Source organism: Bos mutus, chromosome 20, assembly GCF_027580195.1.
Source record: "Bos mutus isolate GX-2022 chromosome 20, NWIPB_WYAK_1.1, whole genome shotgun sequence".
NCBI classification, from domain to species: domain Eukaryota; kingdom Metazoa; phylum Chordata; class Mammalia; order Artiodactyla; family Bovidae; genus Bos; species Bos mutus.
Window position 1 is genome coordinate 33,324,091 of NC_091636.1, and position 22,215 is coordinate 33,346,305.

The 22,215-nt window shown below is 43.3% G+C and overlaps 1 protein-coding gene across 1 annotated transcript in view; it reads left to right on the forward strand.

Moving 5' to 3' along the window:
* The window catches only part of MROH2B (maestro heat like repeat family member 2B), a 73,258-nt gene that overhangs the window by 48,649 nt on the left and 2,394 nt on the right, over positions 1–22,215 (forward strand). Inside the window, exons 27-40 of the mRNA XM_005889725.2 lie at positions 1,489–1,578; positions 1,969–2,089; positions 6,481–6,578; positions 9,062–9,214; positions 11,650–11,807; positions 12,373–12,499; positions 12,854–13,041; positions 14,884–15,024; positions 15,545–15,659; positions 16,509–16,655; positions 17,161–17,343; positions 20,741–20,896; positions 21,228–21,362; positions 21,999–22,101. Of these exons, the coding sequence (XP_005889787.1) occupies positions 1,489–1,578; positions 1,969–2,089; positions 6,481–6,578; positions 9,062–9,214; positions 11,650–11,807; positions 12,373–12,499; positions 12,854–13,041; positions 14,884–15,024; positions 15,545–15,659; positions 16,509–16,655; positions 17,161–17,343; positions 20,741–20,896; positions 21,228–21,362; positions 21,999–22,101 (1,915 nt within the window). The remainder of the gene's footprint in view (positions 1–1,488; positions 1,579–1,968; positions 2,090–6,480; positions 6,579–9,061; positions 9,215–11,649; positions 11,808–12,372; positions 12,500–12,853; positions 13,042–14,883; positions 15,025–15,544; positions 15,660–16,508; positions 16,656–17,160; positions 17,344–20,740; positions 20,897–21,227; positions 21,363–21,998; positions 22,102–22,215) is intronic.

Below are 22,215 nucleotides of genomic sequence, written 5' to 3' on the forward strand. Positions count from 1 at the left end.
AGAAGCATCACTACAAACAAAGCTAGTGGAGCTGATAGAATCCCAGTTGAGCTACTTCACATCCTAAAAGATGATGCTATGAAAGTGCTGCACTCAATGTGTCAGCAAATTTGGAAAACTCAGCAGTGGCCACAGGACTGGAAAAGGTCAGTTTTCATTCCAATCCCAAAGAAAGGCAATGCCAAAGAATGCTCGAACTACTGCACAAATGCACTCATCTCACACGCTAGTAAAGTAATGCTCAAAATTCTCCAAGCCAAGCTTCAGCAATACGTGAACTTCCAGATGTTCAAGCTGGTTTTAGAAAAGGCAGAGGAACCAGAGATCAAATTGCCAACATTGCTGGATCATTGAAAAAGCAGGAGAGTTCCAGAAAAACATCTATTTCTGCTTTATTGACTATGCCAAAGCCTTTGACTGTGTGGATCACAAGAAACTGTGGAAAATTCTCAAAGAGATGGGAATACCAGACCAGCCTCTGACCTGCCTCTTGAGAAACCTGTATGCAGGTCAGGAAGCAACAGTTAGAACTGGACGTGGAACAACAGACTGGTTCCAATAGGAAAAGGAGTACGTCAAGGCTGTATATTGTCACCCTGCTTATTTAACTTCCTCTACTGGGCTGGAGGAAGTACAAGCTGGAATCAAGATTGCCGGGAGAAATATCAATAACCTCAGATATGCAGATGACACCACCCTTATGGCAGAAAGTGAAGAGGAACTAAAGAGCCTCTTGATGAAAGTGAAAGAGGAGAGTGAAAAAGTTGGCTTAAAGCTCAATATTCAGAAAACGAAGATCATGGCATCCGGTCCCATCACTTCATGGCAAATAGATGGGGAAACAGTGGAAACAGTGGCAGACTTTATTTTGGGGGGCTCCAAAGTCACTGTAGATGGTGACTGCAGCCATGAAATTAAAAGACACTTGCTCCTTGGAAGAAAAGTTATGACCAACCTAGACTGCACATTAAAAAGCAGAGACATTACTTTGCTAACAAAGGTCCGTTTAGTCAAGGCTATGGTTTTTCCAGTGATCATGTATGGATGTGAGAGTTGGACTGTGAAGAAAGTTGAACACCGAAGAATTGATGCTTTTGAACTGTGGTATTGGAGAAGACTCTTGAGAGTCCCTTGGACTCCAAGGAGATCAAACCAGTCCATCCTAAAGGAGATCAGTTCTGAGTGTTCATTGGAAGGACTGATGTTGAAGCTGAAACTCCAATACTTTGGCTGCCTGATGCTGACTCATTTGAAAAGACCCTGATGCTGGGAAAGATTGAGGGCAGGAGGAAAAGTGAACGACACAGGATGAGATGACTGGATGGCATCACTGACTCGATGGATGTGAGTTTGAGTGAACTCCGTGAGTTGGTGATGGACAGGGAGGCCTGGCTTGCTGCAGTTCATGGGGTCGCAAAGAGTCGGACACGACTGAGAGACTGAACTGAACTGAACTGAAGGAAAGCACTTTTACTCTTTGACCAACAGCTTCTCCGAATGTGGCTTGTCTCACAAAAAGACTGGGAAAGAGAAAGAGCCTTCCAGATCACCGCAAAAGTTCTGACAAATGATGTCGAGGTGAGTAAGCCCCTAGAATGGGTGGATGTCATTGCCTGCTAACAGCAAGGACTTCGGAGGCCGCTGGAATCCAAAACTCCTGTGTGAAGGATCTCCAGTCCAGGCGGAGTTTTTTCAGAGAGCCACCCTGAGGTCTGCCCCATCCCTCAGCACTGTGAGTACAAGCAGGAGATGGCTGAGGGGTTGCGGGGGGTGGGGGGGGGGAGATTTGGAGGCGGGGAGTGAAGCGATTCATTTGTCTTTGCTTGCCTGTCCGCTTGGAAAGTCCGAGATTCCATTTTATTCTAAGGACCTGCATGGAGGAAACAAGGACTTAATATCCAGCGTTGGGACTATCCTGAAACATCATCAAGCCACCCCATCACCTCGGGATCCTCCTTTATCCTGCAGGCACCAGAGAATTTTAAGATCGGCTCACTCCTTGGCCTCCTGGCTCCTCACTCCTGTGACACCCTGCCCTCCATCCGCCAGGCGGCTGCTAGTTCGGCTATTGGTCTGTTCTCTATAAAAGGTGAGGGAAGGATGAGAAACCCACAGATGCAGAGAAGATACCTGTTTTCACTTTTCTCAGCTTTTCTCTTTGTATATCTCTGTCTCTCTCCTTCCTCTCTCTCTTTCTTTCTCCTCCCCTAGTTCAGTCATTTCTGAGTTATGTCACACAATTTATCTCTCTCTCTTAGATCCTTTTTCCTCAGTGGCTCTGCTTTTTGTTTTTTTTAAAATAAAGATAATAGCACCAAAGCATCATAAAGATCCATTAAAGCAGGTGAAATGTTTTCAGAGTGTCTGATTTAAACCACACACCAATTGGGCATATTAGCAAAGCTTTTTCTACCACACAGTTTTCTTTCAGAGGAAATCATACTATTATCCTGGTGCTAAGTGAATTTCAGAGTTCTCTAAGAGAGAGAACTTTGTGGAGACTTTTGTAGCTTGCATAGCAGGACCTCTGCCTGCTCTGCCAGAATGTGTAAATGCCTATAAATGTCAGGAAACAGAAGGAATTTTAAAACCTCAGTATCAGGCTGAAACCAACACTCAGGGCTTCCTTTAGATTAAATCCAGGTTAAATCAGCAAATGTTTTGCCGAGGTGGGACCTGCCTTGTGTACAGTTCCCTCCAGACCAGGTGCAGCCAGATCCCCCAGCCAGCTTGCTGCTGCTCATGCCTACACTAGACTCTTCATTCTTTTAGATGTAGAATTAAGAGTCTAGATTGCCGGGAGAAATATTAATAACCTCAGATATACAGATGACACTACCCTGATAGCAGAGAGCGAAGAGGAACTAAGCCTCTGATGAAGGTGAAAGAGGTGGTTTAGCCACTAAGTTGTGTCTGACTCTTTCGACCCCATGGACTGTAGCCTGCCAGGCTCCTCTGTCCAAGGAAGTCTCCAGGCAAGAATGCTGGAGTGGGTAGCCTAACCCTTCTCCAGGGGATCTTCCCAATCCAGGAATCGAACCCGGGTGTCCTGCAGTGCAGGTAGATTCTTCACCAACGAGGTACAAAGGAAGCCCCTAGGGAAGTATTTGAGTGCCTTTTTGTGTGTCAGACACTGTTCTGGTGCTGGGACACAGAGATATAACAATTCTAAATTTGCATGCTAAAAGTGTGTGAAAGACAGGTGGAATTTGGTTGAGGGCAGATGATAGAGTCAGTCAATAGGGAAAAACTATTCAGCAGAACCTGAATAGATCTGACAGTCCCTTGGGATTTGGGAAGAGAATTCATGAAGGGTGTATGATTTTATCAAAGCAAGAAAAAAAATGAATTAAAGGGGTGAGAATTAAAGGACCATTCTAATAAGAAATGTACCACAAAAGGACCTCATAGGAAGAAAGGAATTCTATTATTCTTCTGCCTGGTCTTTCTTTGTTGTTGTTGTTGTTGATGTCCAACTCTTTGCGACCCCATGGCCTACAGCATGCCAGGCTTCCCTGTCTTTCATCATTTCCTGGAGCTTGCTCAAACTCTATTGAGTTGGTGATATCATCCAACCATCTCGTCCTCTGTCATCCCCTTCTCTTCCTGCCTTCAATCTTTCTCAGCACCAGGGTCTTTTCCATTGAGTCAGTTCTTTGCATCAGGTGGCCAAATTATTGGAGCTTCAGCTTCAGCATCCGTCCTTCCAGTGAATATTCAGGACTGATTTCCTTTAGGATTGACTGGCTTGATCTCTTTGCAGTCCAAGGGATTCTCAAGAGTCTTCTCCGACACCACAGTTCAAAAGCATCACTTTTTCAATGATCAGTCTTCTTTATGTTCCAACTCTCATATCCATACATGACTACTGGAAAAACCATGGTTTTCACTATATGGACCATTGTTGGCAAAGTAATGTCTATTTTTTAATATGCTATCTAGATTTTTCACAGCTTTTCTTCCAAGGAGCAAGTGTCTTTTACTATCATGGCTGCAGTCACCATCTGCAGTGATTTTGGAGCCCAAGAAAATAAAGTCTCTGACTGTTTCTATTGTTTCCCCATCTATTTGCCATGAAGTAAGGGGACCAGATGCCATGATCTTCATTTTTTGAATGTTGAGTTTTAAGCCAGCTTTTTCATTCTCCTCTTTCACTTTCATCAAGAGGCTCTTTAGTTCCTCTTTGCTTTCTGCCATAAGGATAATGTCATCTGCATATCTGATGTTATTGATATTTCTCCCAGCAATCTTGATTCCAGCTTGTGCTTCATCCAGCCCAGGATTTCCCATGATGTACTCTGCATATAAGCTAAATAAGCAGGGTGACAATATACAGCCTTGATGTATTGATTTCCCAATTTTGAACCAGTCTGTTGTTCCATGTCCAGTTCTAACTGTTGCTTCTTGACCTGCATACACAGGCTTCTCAGGAGGCAAGTTGAGTGGTCTGGTATTCCCATCTCTTTAAGAATTTTTCACAGTTTGTGGTGATCCATACAGTCAAAGGCTTTGGCATAGTCAATGAAGCACTAGATGTTTTTCTGGAATTCTCTTGCTTTTTCTGTGATCCAACAGATGTTGGCAATTTGTCTCTGATTCCTCTGTTTTTTTCTAAATCCAGCTTGAACATCTGGAACTTCTCGATTCGTGTACTGTTGAAGCCTAGCTTGGAGAATTTTGAGCATTACTTTGCTAGCATGTGAGATGAGTGCAATTGTGTGGTAGTTTGAACATTCTTTGGCATTGCTTTTCTTTGAGATTGGAATGAAAACTGATCGTTTCCAGTCCTGTGGGCACTGCTGAGTTTTCCAAATTTGCTGGCACATTGAGTGCAGCACTTTCACAGCATCATCTTTTGGAATTTGAAATAGGTCAACTGGGATTCTGTCATCTCTACTAGGTTTGTTCGTAATGATGCTTCCTAAGGCCCACTTGACTTCACACTCCAAGATGTCTGGCTCTAAGTGAATGATCACACCATCGTGGTTATTCAGTCATGAAGATCTTTTTTGTATAGTTCTTCTGTGTATTCTTGCCACCTCTTGTAATATCTTCTGCTTCTGTTAGGTCCATGCCATTTCTGTCCTCTATTGAGCCCATCTTTGCATGAAATGTTCCCTTGGTATCTCTAATTTCCTTAAAGAGATCTTTAGTCTTCCCCATCCTATTGTTTTCTATTTCTCTGCATTGTTCACTTAAGAAGACTTTCTTATCTCTCCTTGCTATTCTTTGGAACTCTGAATTCAGATAGTTATATCTTTCCTTTTCTCATTTGCCTTTTGCTTCTCTTCTTTTCTCAACTATTTTAAGGCCTCCCAGATAACCATTTAGCCTTTTTGCATTTCTTTTTCCTGGAGGTGGTTTTGATCACTGTCTCCTGTACAATGTTAGGAACCTCTGTCCATAGTTCTTCAGGTGATCAGATCTATATTTCTCCCTTTAGGTCCTTTTATTTTCTTGAAACATGCAAAGTTCCAGTTCTTAAATATTCTTTGTTAGCAGGTAATCCCATACTTCATTTTTCATTAACTCTTTTTCCTGTTTGATCAAATAAACATGGTAGAGAGAGAGAGAGAGAAAGAATATGATCATTAAATTAAATATGTACTGGATACAAGTAACTAGTGTTTTACTGAATTAAATGCCCACTTAATATTTGTGGATGTTGTTCAGTCCGTTGTTAATGCGGATAATAGATCAGAGGTTGAGAAATTTACCAGTTGCTTGGACAATTGAAGGCAGTGAAGCTGGACTTTGAGCCCAGGTCCTCTGCCCAGGAGGCTAAACTACCTCCCAGAGAGTGATTCAGGTGTGAGTTTCCACCAATTACTAACTCCAGACAGCAAACAGAAAATCATCACCATTGAGGTCTGCATTTACAAGTCACTATCGGAGAAGGCAATGGCAACCCACTCCGATACTCTTGCCTGGAAAATCCCATGGACGGAGGAGCCTGGTAGGCTGCAGTCCATGGGGTTGCTAAGAGTCGGACACGACTGAGTGACTTCACTTTCACTTCACTTTCACTATCAACAATCACACAATTTCAATGATTACAATGGTTACCTTACCATTCCCCTCAACAGAAGTTCACTGCAGAATAGAACTCCAACAGAGCCAGCAGTAGAGTAGAGTAGTAAGAGCCTGGGCAGTGGTGTCAGACCAGGGTTCAAGTTCCAACCTTCCATTTTCACCCCCTGCATGACCTGGCCAAATGACTTTACATCTCTCTGTGTCAGTTTTCTCAACTGCAAATAACCTCAGATGATCTCTAGGAGTAATAAATGAGATCAGAGTATTTAGCATGCTTTTAGCATGCCGAAACTCCTCAGTCAGTGTTTGCTCTTATGCTCATCAGAGAGGCTTTCGTGTGTTTGTGAAAGGCATCCAGCAGCCGAATTAGTGTCACATTAAAATATAGACAGCCTCTCAACCCCTATCAGCTCTTTGAACTCCCATGTCACCCTTTGTTGATTGTAGGTGTTCACCTGGAAGTGGAAAGACTACAGGATTTGCAGGAAGGGCTGCAATGTGATGATGTGCAGGTCCAGATCAAGATTTCCTCCAAAATAGCAAAGGTAATAGATATGGAGGACTGATCAAGGGACATAAGGATGATTCTGGGTTGATTTTCAAATGAGTCAGCTGTGTACGCACCTCTACCAAGGAGGGCAAACAGTCTAGCCATTCTAGCAAAATAAAAGACTTTGTCCATTCATTAAATCTGGGTCCACGTATATAAGCAACCCCTGCTAATCTCATTTCAAACTCTGGGAAACCTAGGGAACCATGCAGTCCTCTCCAGGTGAAGGAGGCAGTAGGGTAAAATGAGAGAAACAGGGCATTGGAGTCCGTCAGATGCATTCTGTGTGCACCCCTTGAAGTGCGTGCACTATGTGATCCATTTCCTCATCTTAAAAAAATGCATAACCTCCCTCTCAGAGCTGCTATGAGAATTGGTCAATCAATTCATTCATTTATTCAGTCACTTATTCATTCACCTCATGTGCCCTGTGCATCTACCACATGCCAGACTATTTTCCAGGGTCTTAGATAGAAATGCCTGCCCTCATTGAGTTCACGTCCTAGTGGATGGAGCAGCCAAATAAATATGATGTCAGGTAGTGATAAGTGAGAAACACAAAGTCAAGGAGGGGAATAAAGAGTAAGGTGGGCGCAGATCCCCTGGGATCACAACTCTGAAAGAGAGAACCACAAAGATATCTGGAAAGAACATTCCAGGCAAAGGGGGAAACAGTATGTGCAAAGGCCCTGAGGTGGAGAAAGAAGTGGATCCTGAGATCCAAGAGATAGCCCAGAGCAGATTGAAGTGCCTTCCAAGCCTTATTAAGAGCCTTGGTTTCACTCTAATAAAAATCAAAAACCAGCAGAGGGATTTGAACAGAAGAGTCAAAACCACTACATACAATGTGGCAGGTGTGAAATGTACAACTTGTATGAGACAATATTGTTCCTAATGCAGACATTATGGATTTATATGTGTACTATGGTAATTACCCACTGAGGGCAGTAAACAACAAAATTGGTCATTATGACAATAACAGAGAGAAGGGAACTTTCTTGAGAACAAAGCATTTTTCCTAACTTGCAAAATCTCCTTATGGGGTAGCGGTGGTCTATGAGGAAGAATGTGATACAACTCTATTTCTGAAGGGTCACCTGGCTGCCATGTTGAAACTAGACTATAAGCTGGCAAGAGTGAAACTAGTGAGGTCAGTTTGGAGGAAACTGTAAGAATCCATGTGCGAGCTCAGGTGGCTTGGACTAAGGAGGCGGCAGCAGGGACAAGAAAGTGATGAGTATACAGGAGAGAAACTCATGGGGGCACAGGGAGGGAAAACAGGTCCGATGCCTAAGACAGTGTCTGATGCGTGATAAGTGTCAAAAACATGAGTTCCCTTCCTTCAATTATTCCTAAACCAATATCATCCCAATATGAGAAAGAAAAAAACACATAACTGTTGAGCTGGGACCCAGGCAGACATTTGGTGCTCCAAAGAACAGACACATGGGTCTAGGCCTTGATCTTGGAGCCATGGTAACTCAGAATCCAGCTAGGACAGGCAGCTACTCATGAAAAATAATTCATGTCCTCTCAAAGATTGTTCTACCACACATCACTGGGCCATTTAATACAGAGGGAATTCAGTTGTGAATAGGAATGTTTTCATACCCACAAACTCAAAACCATGACCTTCTTGTTTGGTTAAAGCCCCAGATAATGCTTCTGGAATTTATTCAGACTGCTAACTTTTCACTTACCCTGCTTGCCTTTTCATTCGCACATACACAGAGGCATATACAATCAAACATTCTATATAATTATTGTCGAGAGACCAAAATTACAAAGTCTTATTTTCTTGACCTTTTTATTGACTACTCAATATTGAAACACACAAAAGCAAAAGACAGGGTTCATCTTAATTCACCCTCCATTTGGATGCTGTGAGGCACAGGCTATTTAGCCAGGCACTTAGTACATGTGACAGATTTCCTGAATCCTCAAGCCTAGCTCCTAGCTACTCTTTGGCAGACACAAGACATTTCTATGATAGATGAAATGTATATGAAAGTACTTGACAACATTTAAATTGCCATGTATGCATTATTTTTCCATTATGAGGCATGTTGTAAATTCAGGTTTGGAGAGGAAATTGCCTTGGCAGACCTAGAATTTAATAAATACGAAATGATTTTTAGAAAGCAACTTCAAGAAAGTTTTACTTAGACTGAAAGGCCATGTCTATGTCCTATTTTAGTATTTTCTCTAGTTTCTATGGCCTCAATCATACGCTAACTCTTTGGAAAGCCCAGTGGTTTCTAATATCCTAAAACAAAGGACAGCACATTTTGGGTGTCCAGATAGGAAGTGAGGGGCTTGGTTACGTGAGTCTTTCTGGGTCCAGATATGAAGTGAGGGGTTGGTGACATGAGTCTTTCTGGGTCCAGATATGATGTGAGGGGTTGGTGACATGAGTCTTTCTGGGTCCAGATATGAAGGAGGGGTTGGTGACATGAGTCTTTCTGGGTCCTTTCTCAGATTGTCAGTAAACTCATCCCCAGTGAAGAAATGCTCGTGTTCCTGGAGGAAACCCTGGATGGTCTGGAGAGCCTCAACCCCCCATGTACAAAGGCCTGTGGCGTCTGGATGATCACTGCCCTGAAGGAGCAGGGAGCTACTCTGGAAGACCAGGTGAACTGACAGCCAGTCTGACAACTGAGCACAATTCTAGCACTTCTGAAAGGCCAGTACCAGAAGCAGGTCATCACTCCTCAGTTGGTCCTCTGATGAGTCACAGGCAAGAGTATACACAGCCGCAGGAGGCCTCAACAGAGACCCAAGTTGTGTATGAGCAACCAGGCTCAGGCGGAGGGCCTGTCTCGCCTGACTCAATTGCCTCTCTAGTCTGTGATCATGAGCACTTTCCAAGCTGCCACTCTCTGGCCAGAGGAAGAATATCTGAACCAGAAGCATGTGGGGTGTGCAAAACTGGGTTGTAAGACCTGCAAGCATAAGAGTGATCTCGTGAATGTTTGAGATGGCCACTTTGAGAGGGCCACTTTGAGAGGGCCAGGCGCGCTTTCTAACTCCACTGCCACCCTGTGAGCTGCTCTTTAACATCCTTTAGGTATTTTCTGATAAAGAAGGCTATTCTTGAGGAACTGACTGAAAGAAAAGTCCTCAATCCTTTCTCCCAACTAGAGAATTAAGCAGAGAGATTGGATTTAAATTCAGGAAGTCTGGTTAAGAGCTCCAAATGGATATGCTGTCTTCTCTCTCTCCTAAAGTCAGAATCAAAATATTAGCAATTCAGAGATCAATGATGAGGAAAAGAATTTTTAACCCCGAAAAGCTTCCTTCCCAAGGGTAACAAGAGGAAGAAGTCATGGACCCCAGAGCCCAGAGTTAATCATCCTAAATTAAAGAGTTCTCCAAAGCATGACTTTTACAAATGACCTCTGTTCTAATTACTGTCCAACTGTTCATTTGTTTTCAAAAACATTTATTGAGTATATACTGTGGCAGGCCCTAGGCCAGTCATGGGAGAATGAAAGGTTAATAAATTTAGAATATCCATGTGTTTGTGTGTTAAACATAAAAGGGGAAGTTGTTCACATGCTAGGTAAAGGCTAGGGACCTAAATGTTTTCCAAGAATCACTAGTATGGGACTGTGTGATAATCAGGCTTGCAGGATATTTATGATTAAGGAATTACAATTCTATGAAAAATGTTATATTTAACCTAAAAATGTCTATCCAAAATAAGAAAGAGAAATATCTACTGGACGCAAAGTTGCTTTCACATAGAGACGTGTCCTAATCCATGTCAAAAATCCAAATGCATGATATAATTCCCTACTGCACACAGACTAACATCCAAACTCAGAAAGGTGGCCCTCAATGCCCTTTCGGATTCAGCTTTGTCTTGTCTATCAAGTTATCCTCCTCTTTTTTCTCACCTTCATTCTTTCTGTGCTCCAAACTGAACCATTCTCCTATTCCATAAAGCTTTTCTACATCTGCTTCTACCAGGCTTTCATGTAGTTTTTATATAGATTTTAGAAGGCAATGGCACTCTACTCCATTACTCTTGCCTGGAAAATCCCATGGATGGAGGAGCCTAGAAGGCTGCAGTCCACGGGGTCGCTGAGGGTTTGAACAAGACTGAGCGACTTCACTTTCACTTTTCACTTTCATGCACTGGAGAAGGAAATGGCAACCCACTCCAGTGTTCTTGCCTGGAGAATCCCAGGGACGGGAGCCTGGTGGGCTGCCATCTATGGGGTCACACAGAGTCGGACACGACTGAAGTGATTTAGCAGTAGCAGTAGCAGTACTTTATAAAGCCATTAGGTTCACAGCAAAACTGAGCAGAAGTTATAGAGTCTCAGTACACCTCCTATCTCCACACTTCCAACATCCCTCACCTCAGGTTACATTTGCTACAATCGATGAACCTACATTGACCCATCCTATAATCACCCAAAGTCCACAGTTCACATTAGAGCTTTTAGTTTTGGTGTTGACAGATGTAAAATGACAGGTATCCAAAAGTGGAGGATAGATCAGTTTCACTGCTCTCTGAACCTTCTGTGTTCTATTTGCATTTTTACCTGTCTTGTTCCTTCTGACGAGGATTCCTTTCCTCGCCATCTCCACCTTGCCTTTTGGAATTGGTATATATCCTTTGAGACCCAGACCGGTGACCTCAGTTACTTCTGGATTCCCCTATCCATCCCATGAATCTCTTGTACACCGTTTGTCATACACAATTTTGTGCACAAGCCTTTGGGTGTACAGCTGAAGTCCTTTATGAGATGACTCATTCCTTTTGAGAAAGGGCTACATCTCATGCAACCCTGGTAAATTCCCCACAATGCCTAACTCAGCACCTGGCATAATGCCGCCTTTTACTAAATGTTTGCTAAACTGATTTAAGAATAAATGCCTAATTTATCAATAATTGTCCTGAGCAAGGGATAGGCCATGTGTAGAATCAATCACCTCCTTAACATTATTTCTATTTCATCAATCACCATCCACAACTTGCTGATTGTACATGACCTAAGCCAACCATGTCAAGGAAAAATGGTGATTCAGTGATTGAATTGGCTTTTTCTTTTTAGCTGTTGGAGATCTTGGGCATAATTTACCATCACATGCCGGTCCTCAGACAAAAGGAGGAAAGTTTTCAGTTTATGCTAGAAGCCATCTCTCAGATAGCCAGCTTTCACATGGACGCAGTTGTTGCCAACCTTTTACAGAAGCCTCTGCCATTTGACAGGTAGATTCAAACTAAGGTGGTCCCTTTTCCCAGGGAAGACCCCTCTGTAAGGCACTGGGAAAAAATCTCTGGTTTGAGAGAAAGATAGCAAGAAAAAGTTGAAAACATCTCACCTGACTAATTTCAGAAACAGTGCTTGAATCACAGGTAACGGTTTCCAAGTATTTTTCAAATATATGTCCTCATTGAATAATGAGAATTTTAGGTATATGTATGTGTGTGTGTGTGTGTATGTATGTGTGTGTGTGTGTGTGTATATATATATATATATATTTAAAATAGGAGTAGGTGAGTTTTAGAAAGTGATTATTTCCCCCCTTTCTGGTTGCTGAGAATGCATCTATATGAGAGGTTTCTGTCTTGATGGATGTTAACAAACCTCAGCAACCCAAGGCCCAAATGCTAGATTGTTAAATAAAGCATCCTTATTATCCCCAGGCACGCTGGCATGTCCACTCGTCCCTGCAATTGTGATTAGTCATAATGTGGTTTTAGAGTGGATCCAATGGAAAAGCGCATCTCCTAAGGAGTTGAGCCTCATCAGCTTCCTGCCTTCCTTCCCTAGGGACACAAAGACACTGTGGAAATCTCTGGCTGAGAACCCAGCCTCCAGTGGCAAACTCTTGCGAGCCTTAGTCGACAAACTGGAGAATGAGTTAGAAGATGACCTAGCCAGGATAGAGGCAATATCTGTGAGTTGGACAACCCGTGGCAATGACTTTGTGGCTGATCATGTTTAGAAGCCAATTTCTTACCAGCCCAAGGAAAATCTATGCCTCTGTGTTTCCAAATTATCCTTCAAGACATCTAATTGTTGTCAAAAGACTCTAAGCCTAACCTGATGGTGCCAACTAGTCACCCCATATGGGAGCCCTGAGAGAAAAACACAATCTGAGTTGAGAAGTTTCCAGAAAAATAAACCCTCTGTTTTCTCCCCTTTCTGTGTGCTTTTACCACAAGTGTGGTCCACCTGGGAAGCAATCCTGTGGAGGGAAAACAGCCTGGAAGGTCAGCCCCACCTGACACGAGACCCTTCCTCCCCGCAGGTGGCCTGTGCCGTGTATGAAGTGGTGTCGACGGGCACCCCTGTCGCGAGCCTGTACCCGGAGCTGTTCGCGCTTCTCCTGAAGCTGGTCAGCTGCACGCTCGGTCAGAAGATGCCCACCTCAGCCCTCAGCCGCCGGCGGCGGGTGATGCCGCAGGGGGAGCGGCAGCAGATAGCTGACCCCTGCAGGTAAACGGGCAGGCAGAAGGGCCTTCTGGAGACATCCTGACCCAAGACTCCAGAAAAGGGCCTGGCATGGCCTCAAGTACCCATTTAGAAACAAGGGCCCTCCATCCCTGAGCCTCATAGCCCTTCTTCCCGGAACTGGTACCCAGGCGCTGTTGTCCAGAACAGTCTTATAAGCAGCAACATCCTCTTCTCTAGAGTGCCCCATCCACTTCCTTTGTCTTCTTTCCTTGAAACCTTTCAAGGAAAGTTGGAATTCTGTAATATTCAAGGCAGGTGGCACTAGTGGTAAAGAATCTGTCTCCCAACAAAGGAGACTGCCAATGCAAGAGATGCAGGTTCAATCCCTAGGTCGGGAAGATCCCCTGGAGAAGGAAATGGAACCCACTCCAGTATTCTTGCTTGGAAAATTCTATGGACTGAGGGTCCTGGGGGACCCCAGTCCATGGGATCACAAAGAGTCCAACACGAGTATACACATATACACTGTACAAGGAAAGAAGAAAAATAAAAATAAATATCATATTTCCTCAAATCTAAGACTTCACCAATTGAAAGAACCAATATTATTTCATGAACCATTGAAAAAGTTTAAAAAAAAAGTCCCAATTAAGTCATAAATTAGTGCTTTCTTAAACTATTAAATTCATATTTTATATTGCTCCATAGAGCTCTTTGAGGATTATTAAGTATAGATTTTTATCCTGTAACACATTGCTTTGCTTCCCTGTTCTCTTGCCTAACTTTTTGTTCCAAAGTCAAGTCAACCTATTAAAAGGCATTTTAAAGAGCAATTAGACTCAGTGAGCATGCATGTGGGGTGGGGTGGGGGTGGGGTCTGCTTGCTTGCCTGTGCAGGCCCAGGCACTCAGTCACACAGTCCCATCTGACTCTCTGTGACCCCATGGACTGTGTAGCCCACCAGGTTCCTCTGTACATGGAATTCTCTAGGCAAGAATACTACAGTAGGTTGCCATTCCCTTCTCTAGGGGATCTTCACAACTCAGGGACTGAATATGGGTCTCCTGCATTGCAGGCAGGTTCTTTACCATCTGAGCCACCAAGGAAGCAGTTAGGCTCAGCACATGTACATACATACATGTAACTTTACTAAAATACCTACAGCTCTAAGCATGCATGTGTGCATGCTAATTCACATCAGTCGTGTCCCTCTCTTTGCAATCCAATGGACTGTAGCCTGCCAGGCTCCTCTGTCCATGGGATCCTCCAGGCAAGAATACTGGAGCAGGTGGCCAGGTCCTCCTCCAGTGACAGCTCAAAGAGCCACACTTAAATCTGTTTGTGTACACGAATTGTAGACACAGTCAATAGAGACTGCATCACAACTACTGTTTGGCCAACAACTGGAATGCACTATCCATTGAGAGGTGCATCCTGGTTTCCAAGGTGCTGTGTTTGAACCACTAAAATACAGTATTTCACACTTTCTATCTTCAGGGCTTGATTTTCTCAGGAGAGGTTAAGATTTTGGGGAATTATTGACTGACTTCAGGACATGTCAATATCGCCTTTGGCCCCAAAACCAAAGTGTGAGATCAAGGCTGCCTGTGTTTTCTTTGCACAGCCTCCATTCATCCAGAAGTAAGGGAGCATTATGGGGAACATTTTTTTTAAACAAACAAAATGTGCTATATTTATTCTGTAGAATGTAGTGATTATAAGTAACCAGATTCATACGTGTCAATATACAGCCCCAAGATATAATATGTGAAAATATAGAATACAGACAACTTGATGGTATTTATTATGGATTATGGACTTGGGGGATTCACAATTCCCTGCATGGTGATGACTTACTTTTGTGATGCCAACTGTCTCTTTCAGGCTCTCGACTACAACGCTGAAGTGTGTGCAGGCCCAGGCCATGAGAGAAGGGCTGACCAAAGAATCTGACGAGGGAGACAACGTGTGGACCCTCCTCAGTAGCCCCAGTACCCACCACATAGGAGTCTGTGCACTGGCCAGGTAATGTTCAGATACTCCAAAACTAGATACCAAAGAAAAAACTGAAAATAAAGTGAAAATGCAGCGCAGACAACTTCACTGAGAGCCATTGAGTCACCAAGGACTTAGAGTCAAGGAGAAAAAAGAAAAAAACAGATGAAAGAGCAAAGGGGGTTGGGAAGACATGGTAGGATCAGCTCCAAACTCAGCAATTCCTCAAAAAATAGTGATACAAATTAACAGTTTTAGGCAAACTACACTTTAGAATTTAAGTAAACTCCCGGAGTTGGTGATGGAGAGGAAGGCCTGGCGGGCTGCAGTCCATGGGGTCACAAAGAGTTGGACACGACTGAGTGACTGAACTGAACACTGTAGTCAGGCACTTAGATAGGGTGCTATAAAGTTTAAGGCTTGGTGCTCTTTCCTTGTTAACATCCCTTTTTAAAATTATTGATTTTCCTGATAGAGAAATAGACTAAAGTGTCTTCCGTTGTTTAGAAAGAAAAAAGTCTCCGCTACAATGGGAGCCTTGGTTTTCTAGGAGCATGGCCGTGTGGCAACATGGAATCATACGGGACATCACAGAACAACTCCTCCCATCCCTGACCTCCTCCTCGGAGAACTACCGGATAACGGGCACAGCTTTCTTCTCTGAGGCAAGCCATCCCAGGAGGCTCGTTGGGTCCCATGGGGTATCTCTCTCAGGAGTCCAGTGGGAACCAGAGCCACGGAAGAGGGACCTTCACCAGAAGCTTTGGGAGTGGAGAGGCCCAATGACTGCCAGAGATACAGTACCTGAGAAGAGAGAGAGAGAGGAAAAAGAACCCAGCCTCATCCTCTTCCTCCCCTCTGGTCTGTAGACATCAATTTCCAAAGCAGAGAAGGATAGAGACTTAACCTGCAAAGGACAAAACAAAATATAACCAACAAATATATCAATACTACAGTCCTTCCACACCCTGGGATAAAGGCTGGCCCAGCCAGTCCAGAGAAATAACATCATCAGTTACTCCTGTTTTCCATGCTCTATTTTCCCATTTAGATTAGAATTATCTTCTTAACTGGGCTTCCCTGGTAGCTCAGCTGGTAAAGAATCTGCCTGCAATTCAGGAGACCCCAGTTCGATTCGTGGATTAGGAAGATCCCCTGGAGGAGGGCATGGCAACCCACTCTAGTATTCTTGCCCGGAGAATCTCTATGGACAGAGGAGCCTGGCGGGTTTTATTCCATGAGGTCGAAAAGAGTCAGACACAACTGAGCAACTAAGCACGTGCACATATATTCTTAACTAGGTGTTTTGGTTCTCATCAGCTCATAACCTTGACCTGTGGGTTGCTTACCGCTAGAGCTTAGTTCCTGCCAGATTTGCATATTCACCCAAGGCTTCTTCCTCTGCTCCACAAGCAGCTGGGGCCCTATCCTTTCATCATAGCTGTGATGCCTTCAGAACTCTCCTGAAGGGAGGCCCTTCCCTCAACTAAAGGGGAGAAGTGTGTCATTTTCAGCTCATGAAGGAGCCAGTCCTTTGGAAGCATGGGAATCTACGGGAAGTGCTTGTCCTGATGGATCAGAGTGCTTGGGACTCCAACCCCATCCTGAGGCAAATGGCCATCCGGGGTCTTGGTAATACAGCTTCTGGAGCCCCTCACAAGGTAAAAGGGGTTGGGGGAGGGACAAAAAGTAGTTCATCTAAATAGAGTTAGGGGCTTCCCAAGTGGCTCAGTGGTTAAAAGAAAAAGAAGAATCCATCTGCCAATGCAAGAGACACAGGAGACAGGTTCTATCCCTGGGTTGGGAAGATCCCCTGGAGAAGGAAATGGCAACCCACACCATTATTCTTGCCTGGAAAATCCCATGGAGAAGAAGGAGCCTGGTGGGCTACAGTCCATGGGGTTGCAAGGAATTGGACCCAACTGAGCATGCATGGACACAAGTAGAGTTTTAAAATAATTATTTAGTAACCCACACCCCATGGTTACCGTGTGTGTTAATTTCAGAAATTAAGTGAAAATCCAAATAAGTTGCTGAAGTAGTGGCTCTTGTGTTGAAGGATCCGTGACCCTAACAGAATGTCAGTCCCCTTGTCTGGGGTCTCCTACCCTATTCCAGATACACATAGAACAGTTTTTGAGATTAAGAGACCTTATTTCAAAATAGGTGAAGAAGCACAAGCAGATGATGTTAGAATCTGTCATCAGAGGCCTCTATCACCTGGCCCGCACTGAGGTCGTCTGTGAAAGCTTGAAGGCTCTAAAAAAGATCCTGGATCTGCTCACAGACAGAGACGTGAGCTTCTACTTCAAAGAAATAGTGCTGCAAACAAGAACCTTCTTTGAAGATGTAAGTGAACCTGTTCAGGAATGTTCCCTCCCCAGAAGTGAGTGAACAGAAAGAGGTTCAGGCGGTGCTTGCAGCAGACCAGTTTGGTGTCCATCTGCCGTACCCGCTTATATTCCCTTTCGTAGCTTTCCTCTCTTGTCCGTCTTGCTTCCTGGGCTCACCTCCCATGTAAATCCCTTACACTTAAATCCTTACCTCAACGTTTGCTGTTGGGGGAACACAGATGATGACAGTACTCATTACAGGGCTAGACGTCGATGCCGCCAGCACCATCTTTTCCATGTGCAAGATTTCAAAGACTTAAAATGCTTGCGTAGTTCATTTCACCCAGGAGTCATTAAACTGCCCCATGGCTCATGGGCCAAATTCGACCCAGAACATCTTTTTGCAAATGTAGTGCTATTGGAACACAGCCGTGCTCATTGGTCACATATTTTCTATGGCAGCCTTCACACTTCATCTGCAGAGCTGATTAGTTGTTACAGAAACCATGTGGCCTGCAGAGTTTAAATTATTCAGCCTTTGGTCTTTTACGGAAAAATTTTGTCAACCCCTGATCTGGTTTACAGCCCTCATTTCAGAAAAGATTAGTCAATGATCCTAGGCAAAGGAAGGTCATTTTTCTTTATACCTTCTGGGAAACTAGATTTTATTATTTCTTCTTGGTTTATTCACTGTCATTAATATAGAAATCTATTTCACATCTAACATAAACCTATTTTTTATCATCTAAACCTGTCTGCTCCTGTTGTGTGATTGGAGGAGATGGAAAATCTTGGCTGGCTCCTCAAGTGCATCCTTCTTAAACATTAAGGCCTTATTAAATTACCTGTTCACCTGATGGTCTCCAGAATGAAAAGTCTTTATTTCCTTCATTATTCACCATAAACCTAATTTTTCAGCTCCTTAATATTTTACAAGCCAGTGACTGTGTTGTATCTCTAAATGAGGCCTGAGAAGTATTGAATAGAATCTGAAGAAAAATCACCTCTCAAGTCCAATTTTTTCCTATTTATTCACTCCAGTTTTTTTTTTTAATCTTACCCTTTCTTCCTGACTCTTCAGAGGTTTATTAACCACCCGACCTCCAGATTTCAGTTTGTAATCCGTGCCCTCAGTCCACAGTCCACCAGTTTTGTGTTTCCGTTTCTTTTGTGTGAGTCTGAACCTGACCTTTGAAAGCAGCTTTCTGCTGGTATTAGTGTTACTTTCTCCAATGTGTTAGTGTTACTTTTCATTCTCATTTTGTACTCAAAAAATACTTCATGGGCTTTCATTCAACTCAGTATCTTTTTTAAAATAACAAAGATGTTCTTTTCTTCACTACACAGATTTGAAACAATCTTTAACAACAAAGAGCTGAAGTCAGCCCCAGAGAGACCCACCTGTTAGGTTTCCTGGACTGTTGTTGATTCAGTGATAGTAACACTCTTGGATCTGAGCCTTCAATAATCACAAGTCTGTCTACAAGTTTTATGGTCAAAAGAATGTTTCTCAGTTTTACTGCAAAAAAATCTAAAGTCTTTCTGGTTGTTAGGTTAGAACTTTTTCCTTTCTAGTAGGTATCAACCTCATCAAATTTGCATAAAATTTGACAAAAATTGAGTCTTAATAATGACATGTTCTTTACAGTCCTGTAATGCTCTTTTGGGGGCTTGCCAGGTGGTGCTAGTGGTAAAGAATCTGCCTGCCAATGTAGTAGACTTAAGAGATGCATGTTCGATCCCTGGGCTGGGAAAATCCCCTGGAGGACGGCATGGCAACCCACCCCAGTATTGTTGACTGGAGAATCCCATAGATAGAAAAGCCTGGTGGGCTACTGTCCATAAGATGGTGAAGAGTTGGACACAACTAAAGCAACTAAATGCACGCAATTCTCTCTTTCTGCAAATAAATTATGATACTTTGCCCCTATATTTTTCTATAGGTAAAACATACAATTCTGTAATCTCCAAATTCTCTCTTTCTTTTCTTCACTATTCAAATACTTTCTTGAAAATCCAAAAATATGGTGACACTTTGAAAAAATGGTATAAAATACAGCTGCTGTCCCATGCTCCAGGCCCTGCTCACTATTTCCCATACCAGCACCCAAGCGCTTACGTCACTCTCTATAACAGGAAATTAAACTTTAATACTTCTCCCAGCACCCAAGACACTTCTACACTTCTCTTTTCTGCTTTCTCATCCTCCCAATTGGTTAATTCCTCCTCCACCTAGCTTTAGGTCTTTGATTTTTAAAAATTCAAATGGTTTCTTTTTTTTTAAGAAAATAACTCTCTAGCTTTTGGATACTTTGTTATTGGGTTGCTTCTCTTTCTAAAAGGAGATCTTTTAAAAATATACCTTGACCTTACTTCTAGTACATTTAAAGAACATGTCTACTTCCATTTCCATTCTACAAGGTCACATCTCATGTATTTAACTTTTCTAGCCTTTTCCCAACAAGCCATCTTTATTTTTTTATGGTAGATCTTTATCAGCGTCCTTTTTCATAACATTGTTGTTCATATGCCCACTTCTCACACACATTTTATTTTGCCATCAAAGTTAATTCTTCTGTCGTCTTCCCCTCATGTCCATGGGAATGCTTTTTTATTGGTTCTTGTTTGTTGCTAATCTAAATAATATTGTTACCCGAAATGACCTTTCCCCTCATCCCTCTGCCTTCCTATAGGTATTTTAGACTAGTTTTCTAGATACCCAACTCCCTCAAGAAAAAGAAAGAAAAAAGAAAACCTCCAGAAAATTCATCAGAGTTTGTTAGAACTCTAAACCATATCAACAAAGTGTCTTAGATAATAGAAGGCCATCTTTCTCCACCACCTGTAAAGCATTGCCAACCATCCTGGACAGTAAGCAAGGGAGCTCCGTAACTTCATATATAAAATAGTGAGGCTAAGCACTTTCTTGTTTATCTCTCTCTCTCTCTCTCTGAGACCCAAAGTTCAAATTTCTGAGCTTTCTGTAATCCCTTTGGAAAGTGTATGGGATCTTGGAGAAGCATCCTAGACCTTGAGCAGTTTCGATCAGAGGCCCCATAACTCCAGGCTAATGATGCAGTCAGACTAATATGTATAAAATACAGAACAAACAAGAACCCTCCCTGGCCTTCTCCCACTAGCATTCCCTGTGTATTATTCCTGTGGTCATATTTCCTCATTAGTTCCTCAAAGTCAGAAACCAAGTCTCCAGCTCTAAACTCGGGTTGTGTGGATGGAGAGATACTGGGAAAGAAAAGGCATTCTTGAAACACACAGGGGCTGTGACAAGCGAGCTCCAGTGCCTGGACTCCAGCCTCCTTTACTGAATGGGAAGGGGCATAGTGGGCTGGGGGGTTTCCAGCTGGGAATGGCCATGTCGGGGACTCACCCAAGACATGCATCTGTCATCACAGGAGCAGGATGATGTGAGGCTGACTGCCATCCTCTTATTTGAGAATCTGGCATCCCTAACAGGAAGAAGGTGGAAGATTTTTTTTGCTGAAGAAATAAAAAAGAGCATGATTTCATTCCTTCTCCACCTCTGGGACCCCAATCCCAAGATTGGAACTGTAAGTGGCCCTTTCAGAGACAGCTGCACCTCTTCCTCTGCCCATAGCCAAGAGGTGCCAGGAATCTTGGTCTGGCTGGGCCAGAAGCCATATCTGAAGACACCAGTCTCAAATGAACCTGAAAACCAGTTATCCCATCTTGGGTTCTTTTTTGGCCATCACTTCCTGAGTTTGCACTTCCATCTTTGAAACTGGGAAGGTGGTAGCACTGACTGTCCAGCCCTTGCATCACTCTTTACTGCTCTTTTCCCAACATACCAATAAGCCTGCCTTCCCTTCTGGAAGGGGAACTAGCATTATGCACTGTGACGCAGAAAACTCTGTTTTCCAGGCTTGCCGTGATGTCCTGATCATCTGCATTCCTTTTCTGGGTCTCCAGGAACTCTATGGGGTATTAGACCATCTCCTGGATGTTCAGGATCTACCAAGAGCCAGGGATTTCTACAGGCAGTTCTGCATGAAGCTGGTGAGTGTGCAATAGGTGCTGCTTCCAAAAATTCAGGCCAAGAGTCCAGGCAAATCCCAGAAGGCAAAGCACATAGCAAAGAATCCCAGCTAGAGCGAGAACCATCTGGGAAGAACAGTGATTCTGGATATCCTGCCACATCACCCTCTACTCTGTCCCCAAGTTCCAGTTGGAATCTGCTCTTGACTCCTGAAACATCTGTTGATTAGTCCTATAAGCTCCAGTGCCACCCTGATTAAATTTAGAATGAAATAGCCGCTGTATGCATGCTCACTGGTCTTTTGATGTCTGTTCTTGGGGCCTATAGGATGCTGAATTTCATAAAGGGTCACTTCTCAGTTGCCTTCTTTTTTTTTTTAATTTATTGAAGTATAGTTGATTTACAGGGTTGTGTTAATTTCCGCTCAACAGCCAAATAAATCAGTTATACATACTTATTCTTTTTCATGTTCTTTTCCATTCTGGTTTATCACAGGATATTGACTATAGTTCCCTGTGCTATACAGTAGGACCTTGATGTTTATCCATTCTGTATATACTCATTTGCGTCTGCTAATCCCAAACTCCCAGTCCTTCCCTTGCCCACCCGTCCCTCCCACTTTCAGTTACCCTCTTTGTAACACAAATCTCTTCCAGTCGAAGAGAAACCAAGAAATCCTATGGATCCTCCACACACACTCATTCACGTTCTTCAGCAGCAGCTGGGAGACCATCAGGAGTGCAGCCATCAAACTCACAGGTGAGGCCATGTCCACTCTCTCCACTCACAGGTCCACTCCTTGCCATCCTGTTTTGCTTTGCCTGGAAGCTACCCCAGCATGAATGCTGGTATGATTGTGTGCTGTTGCTTCAG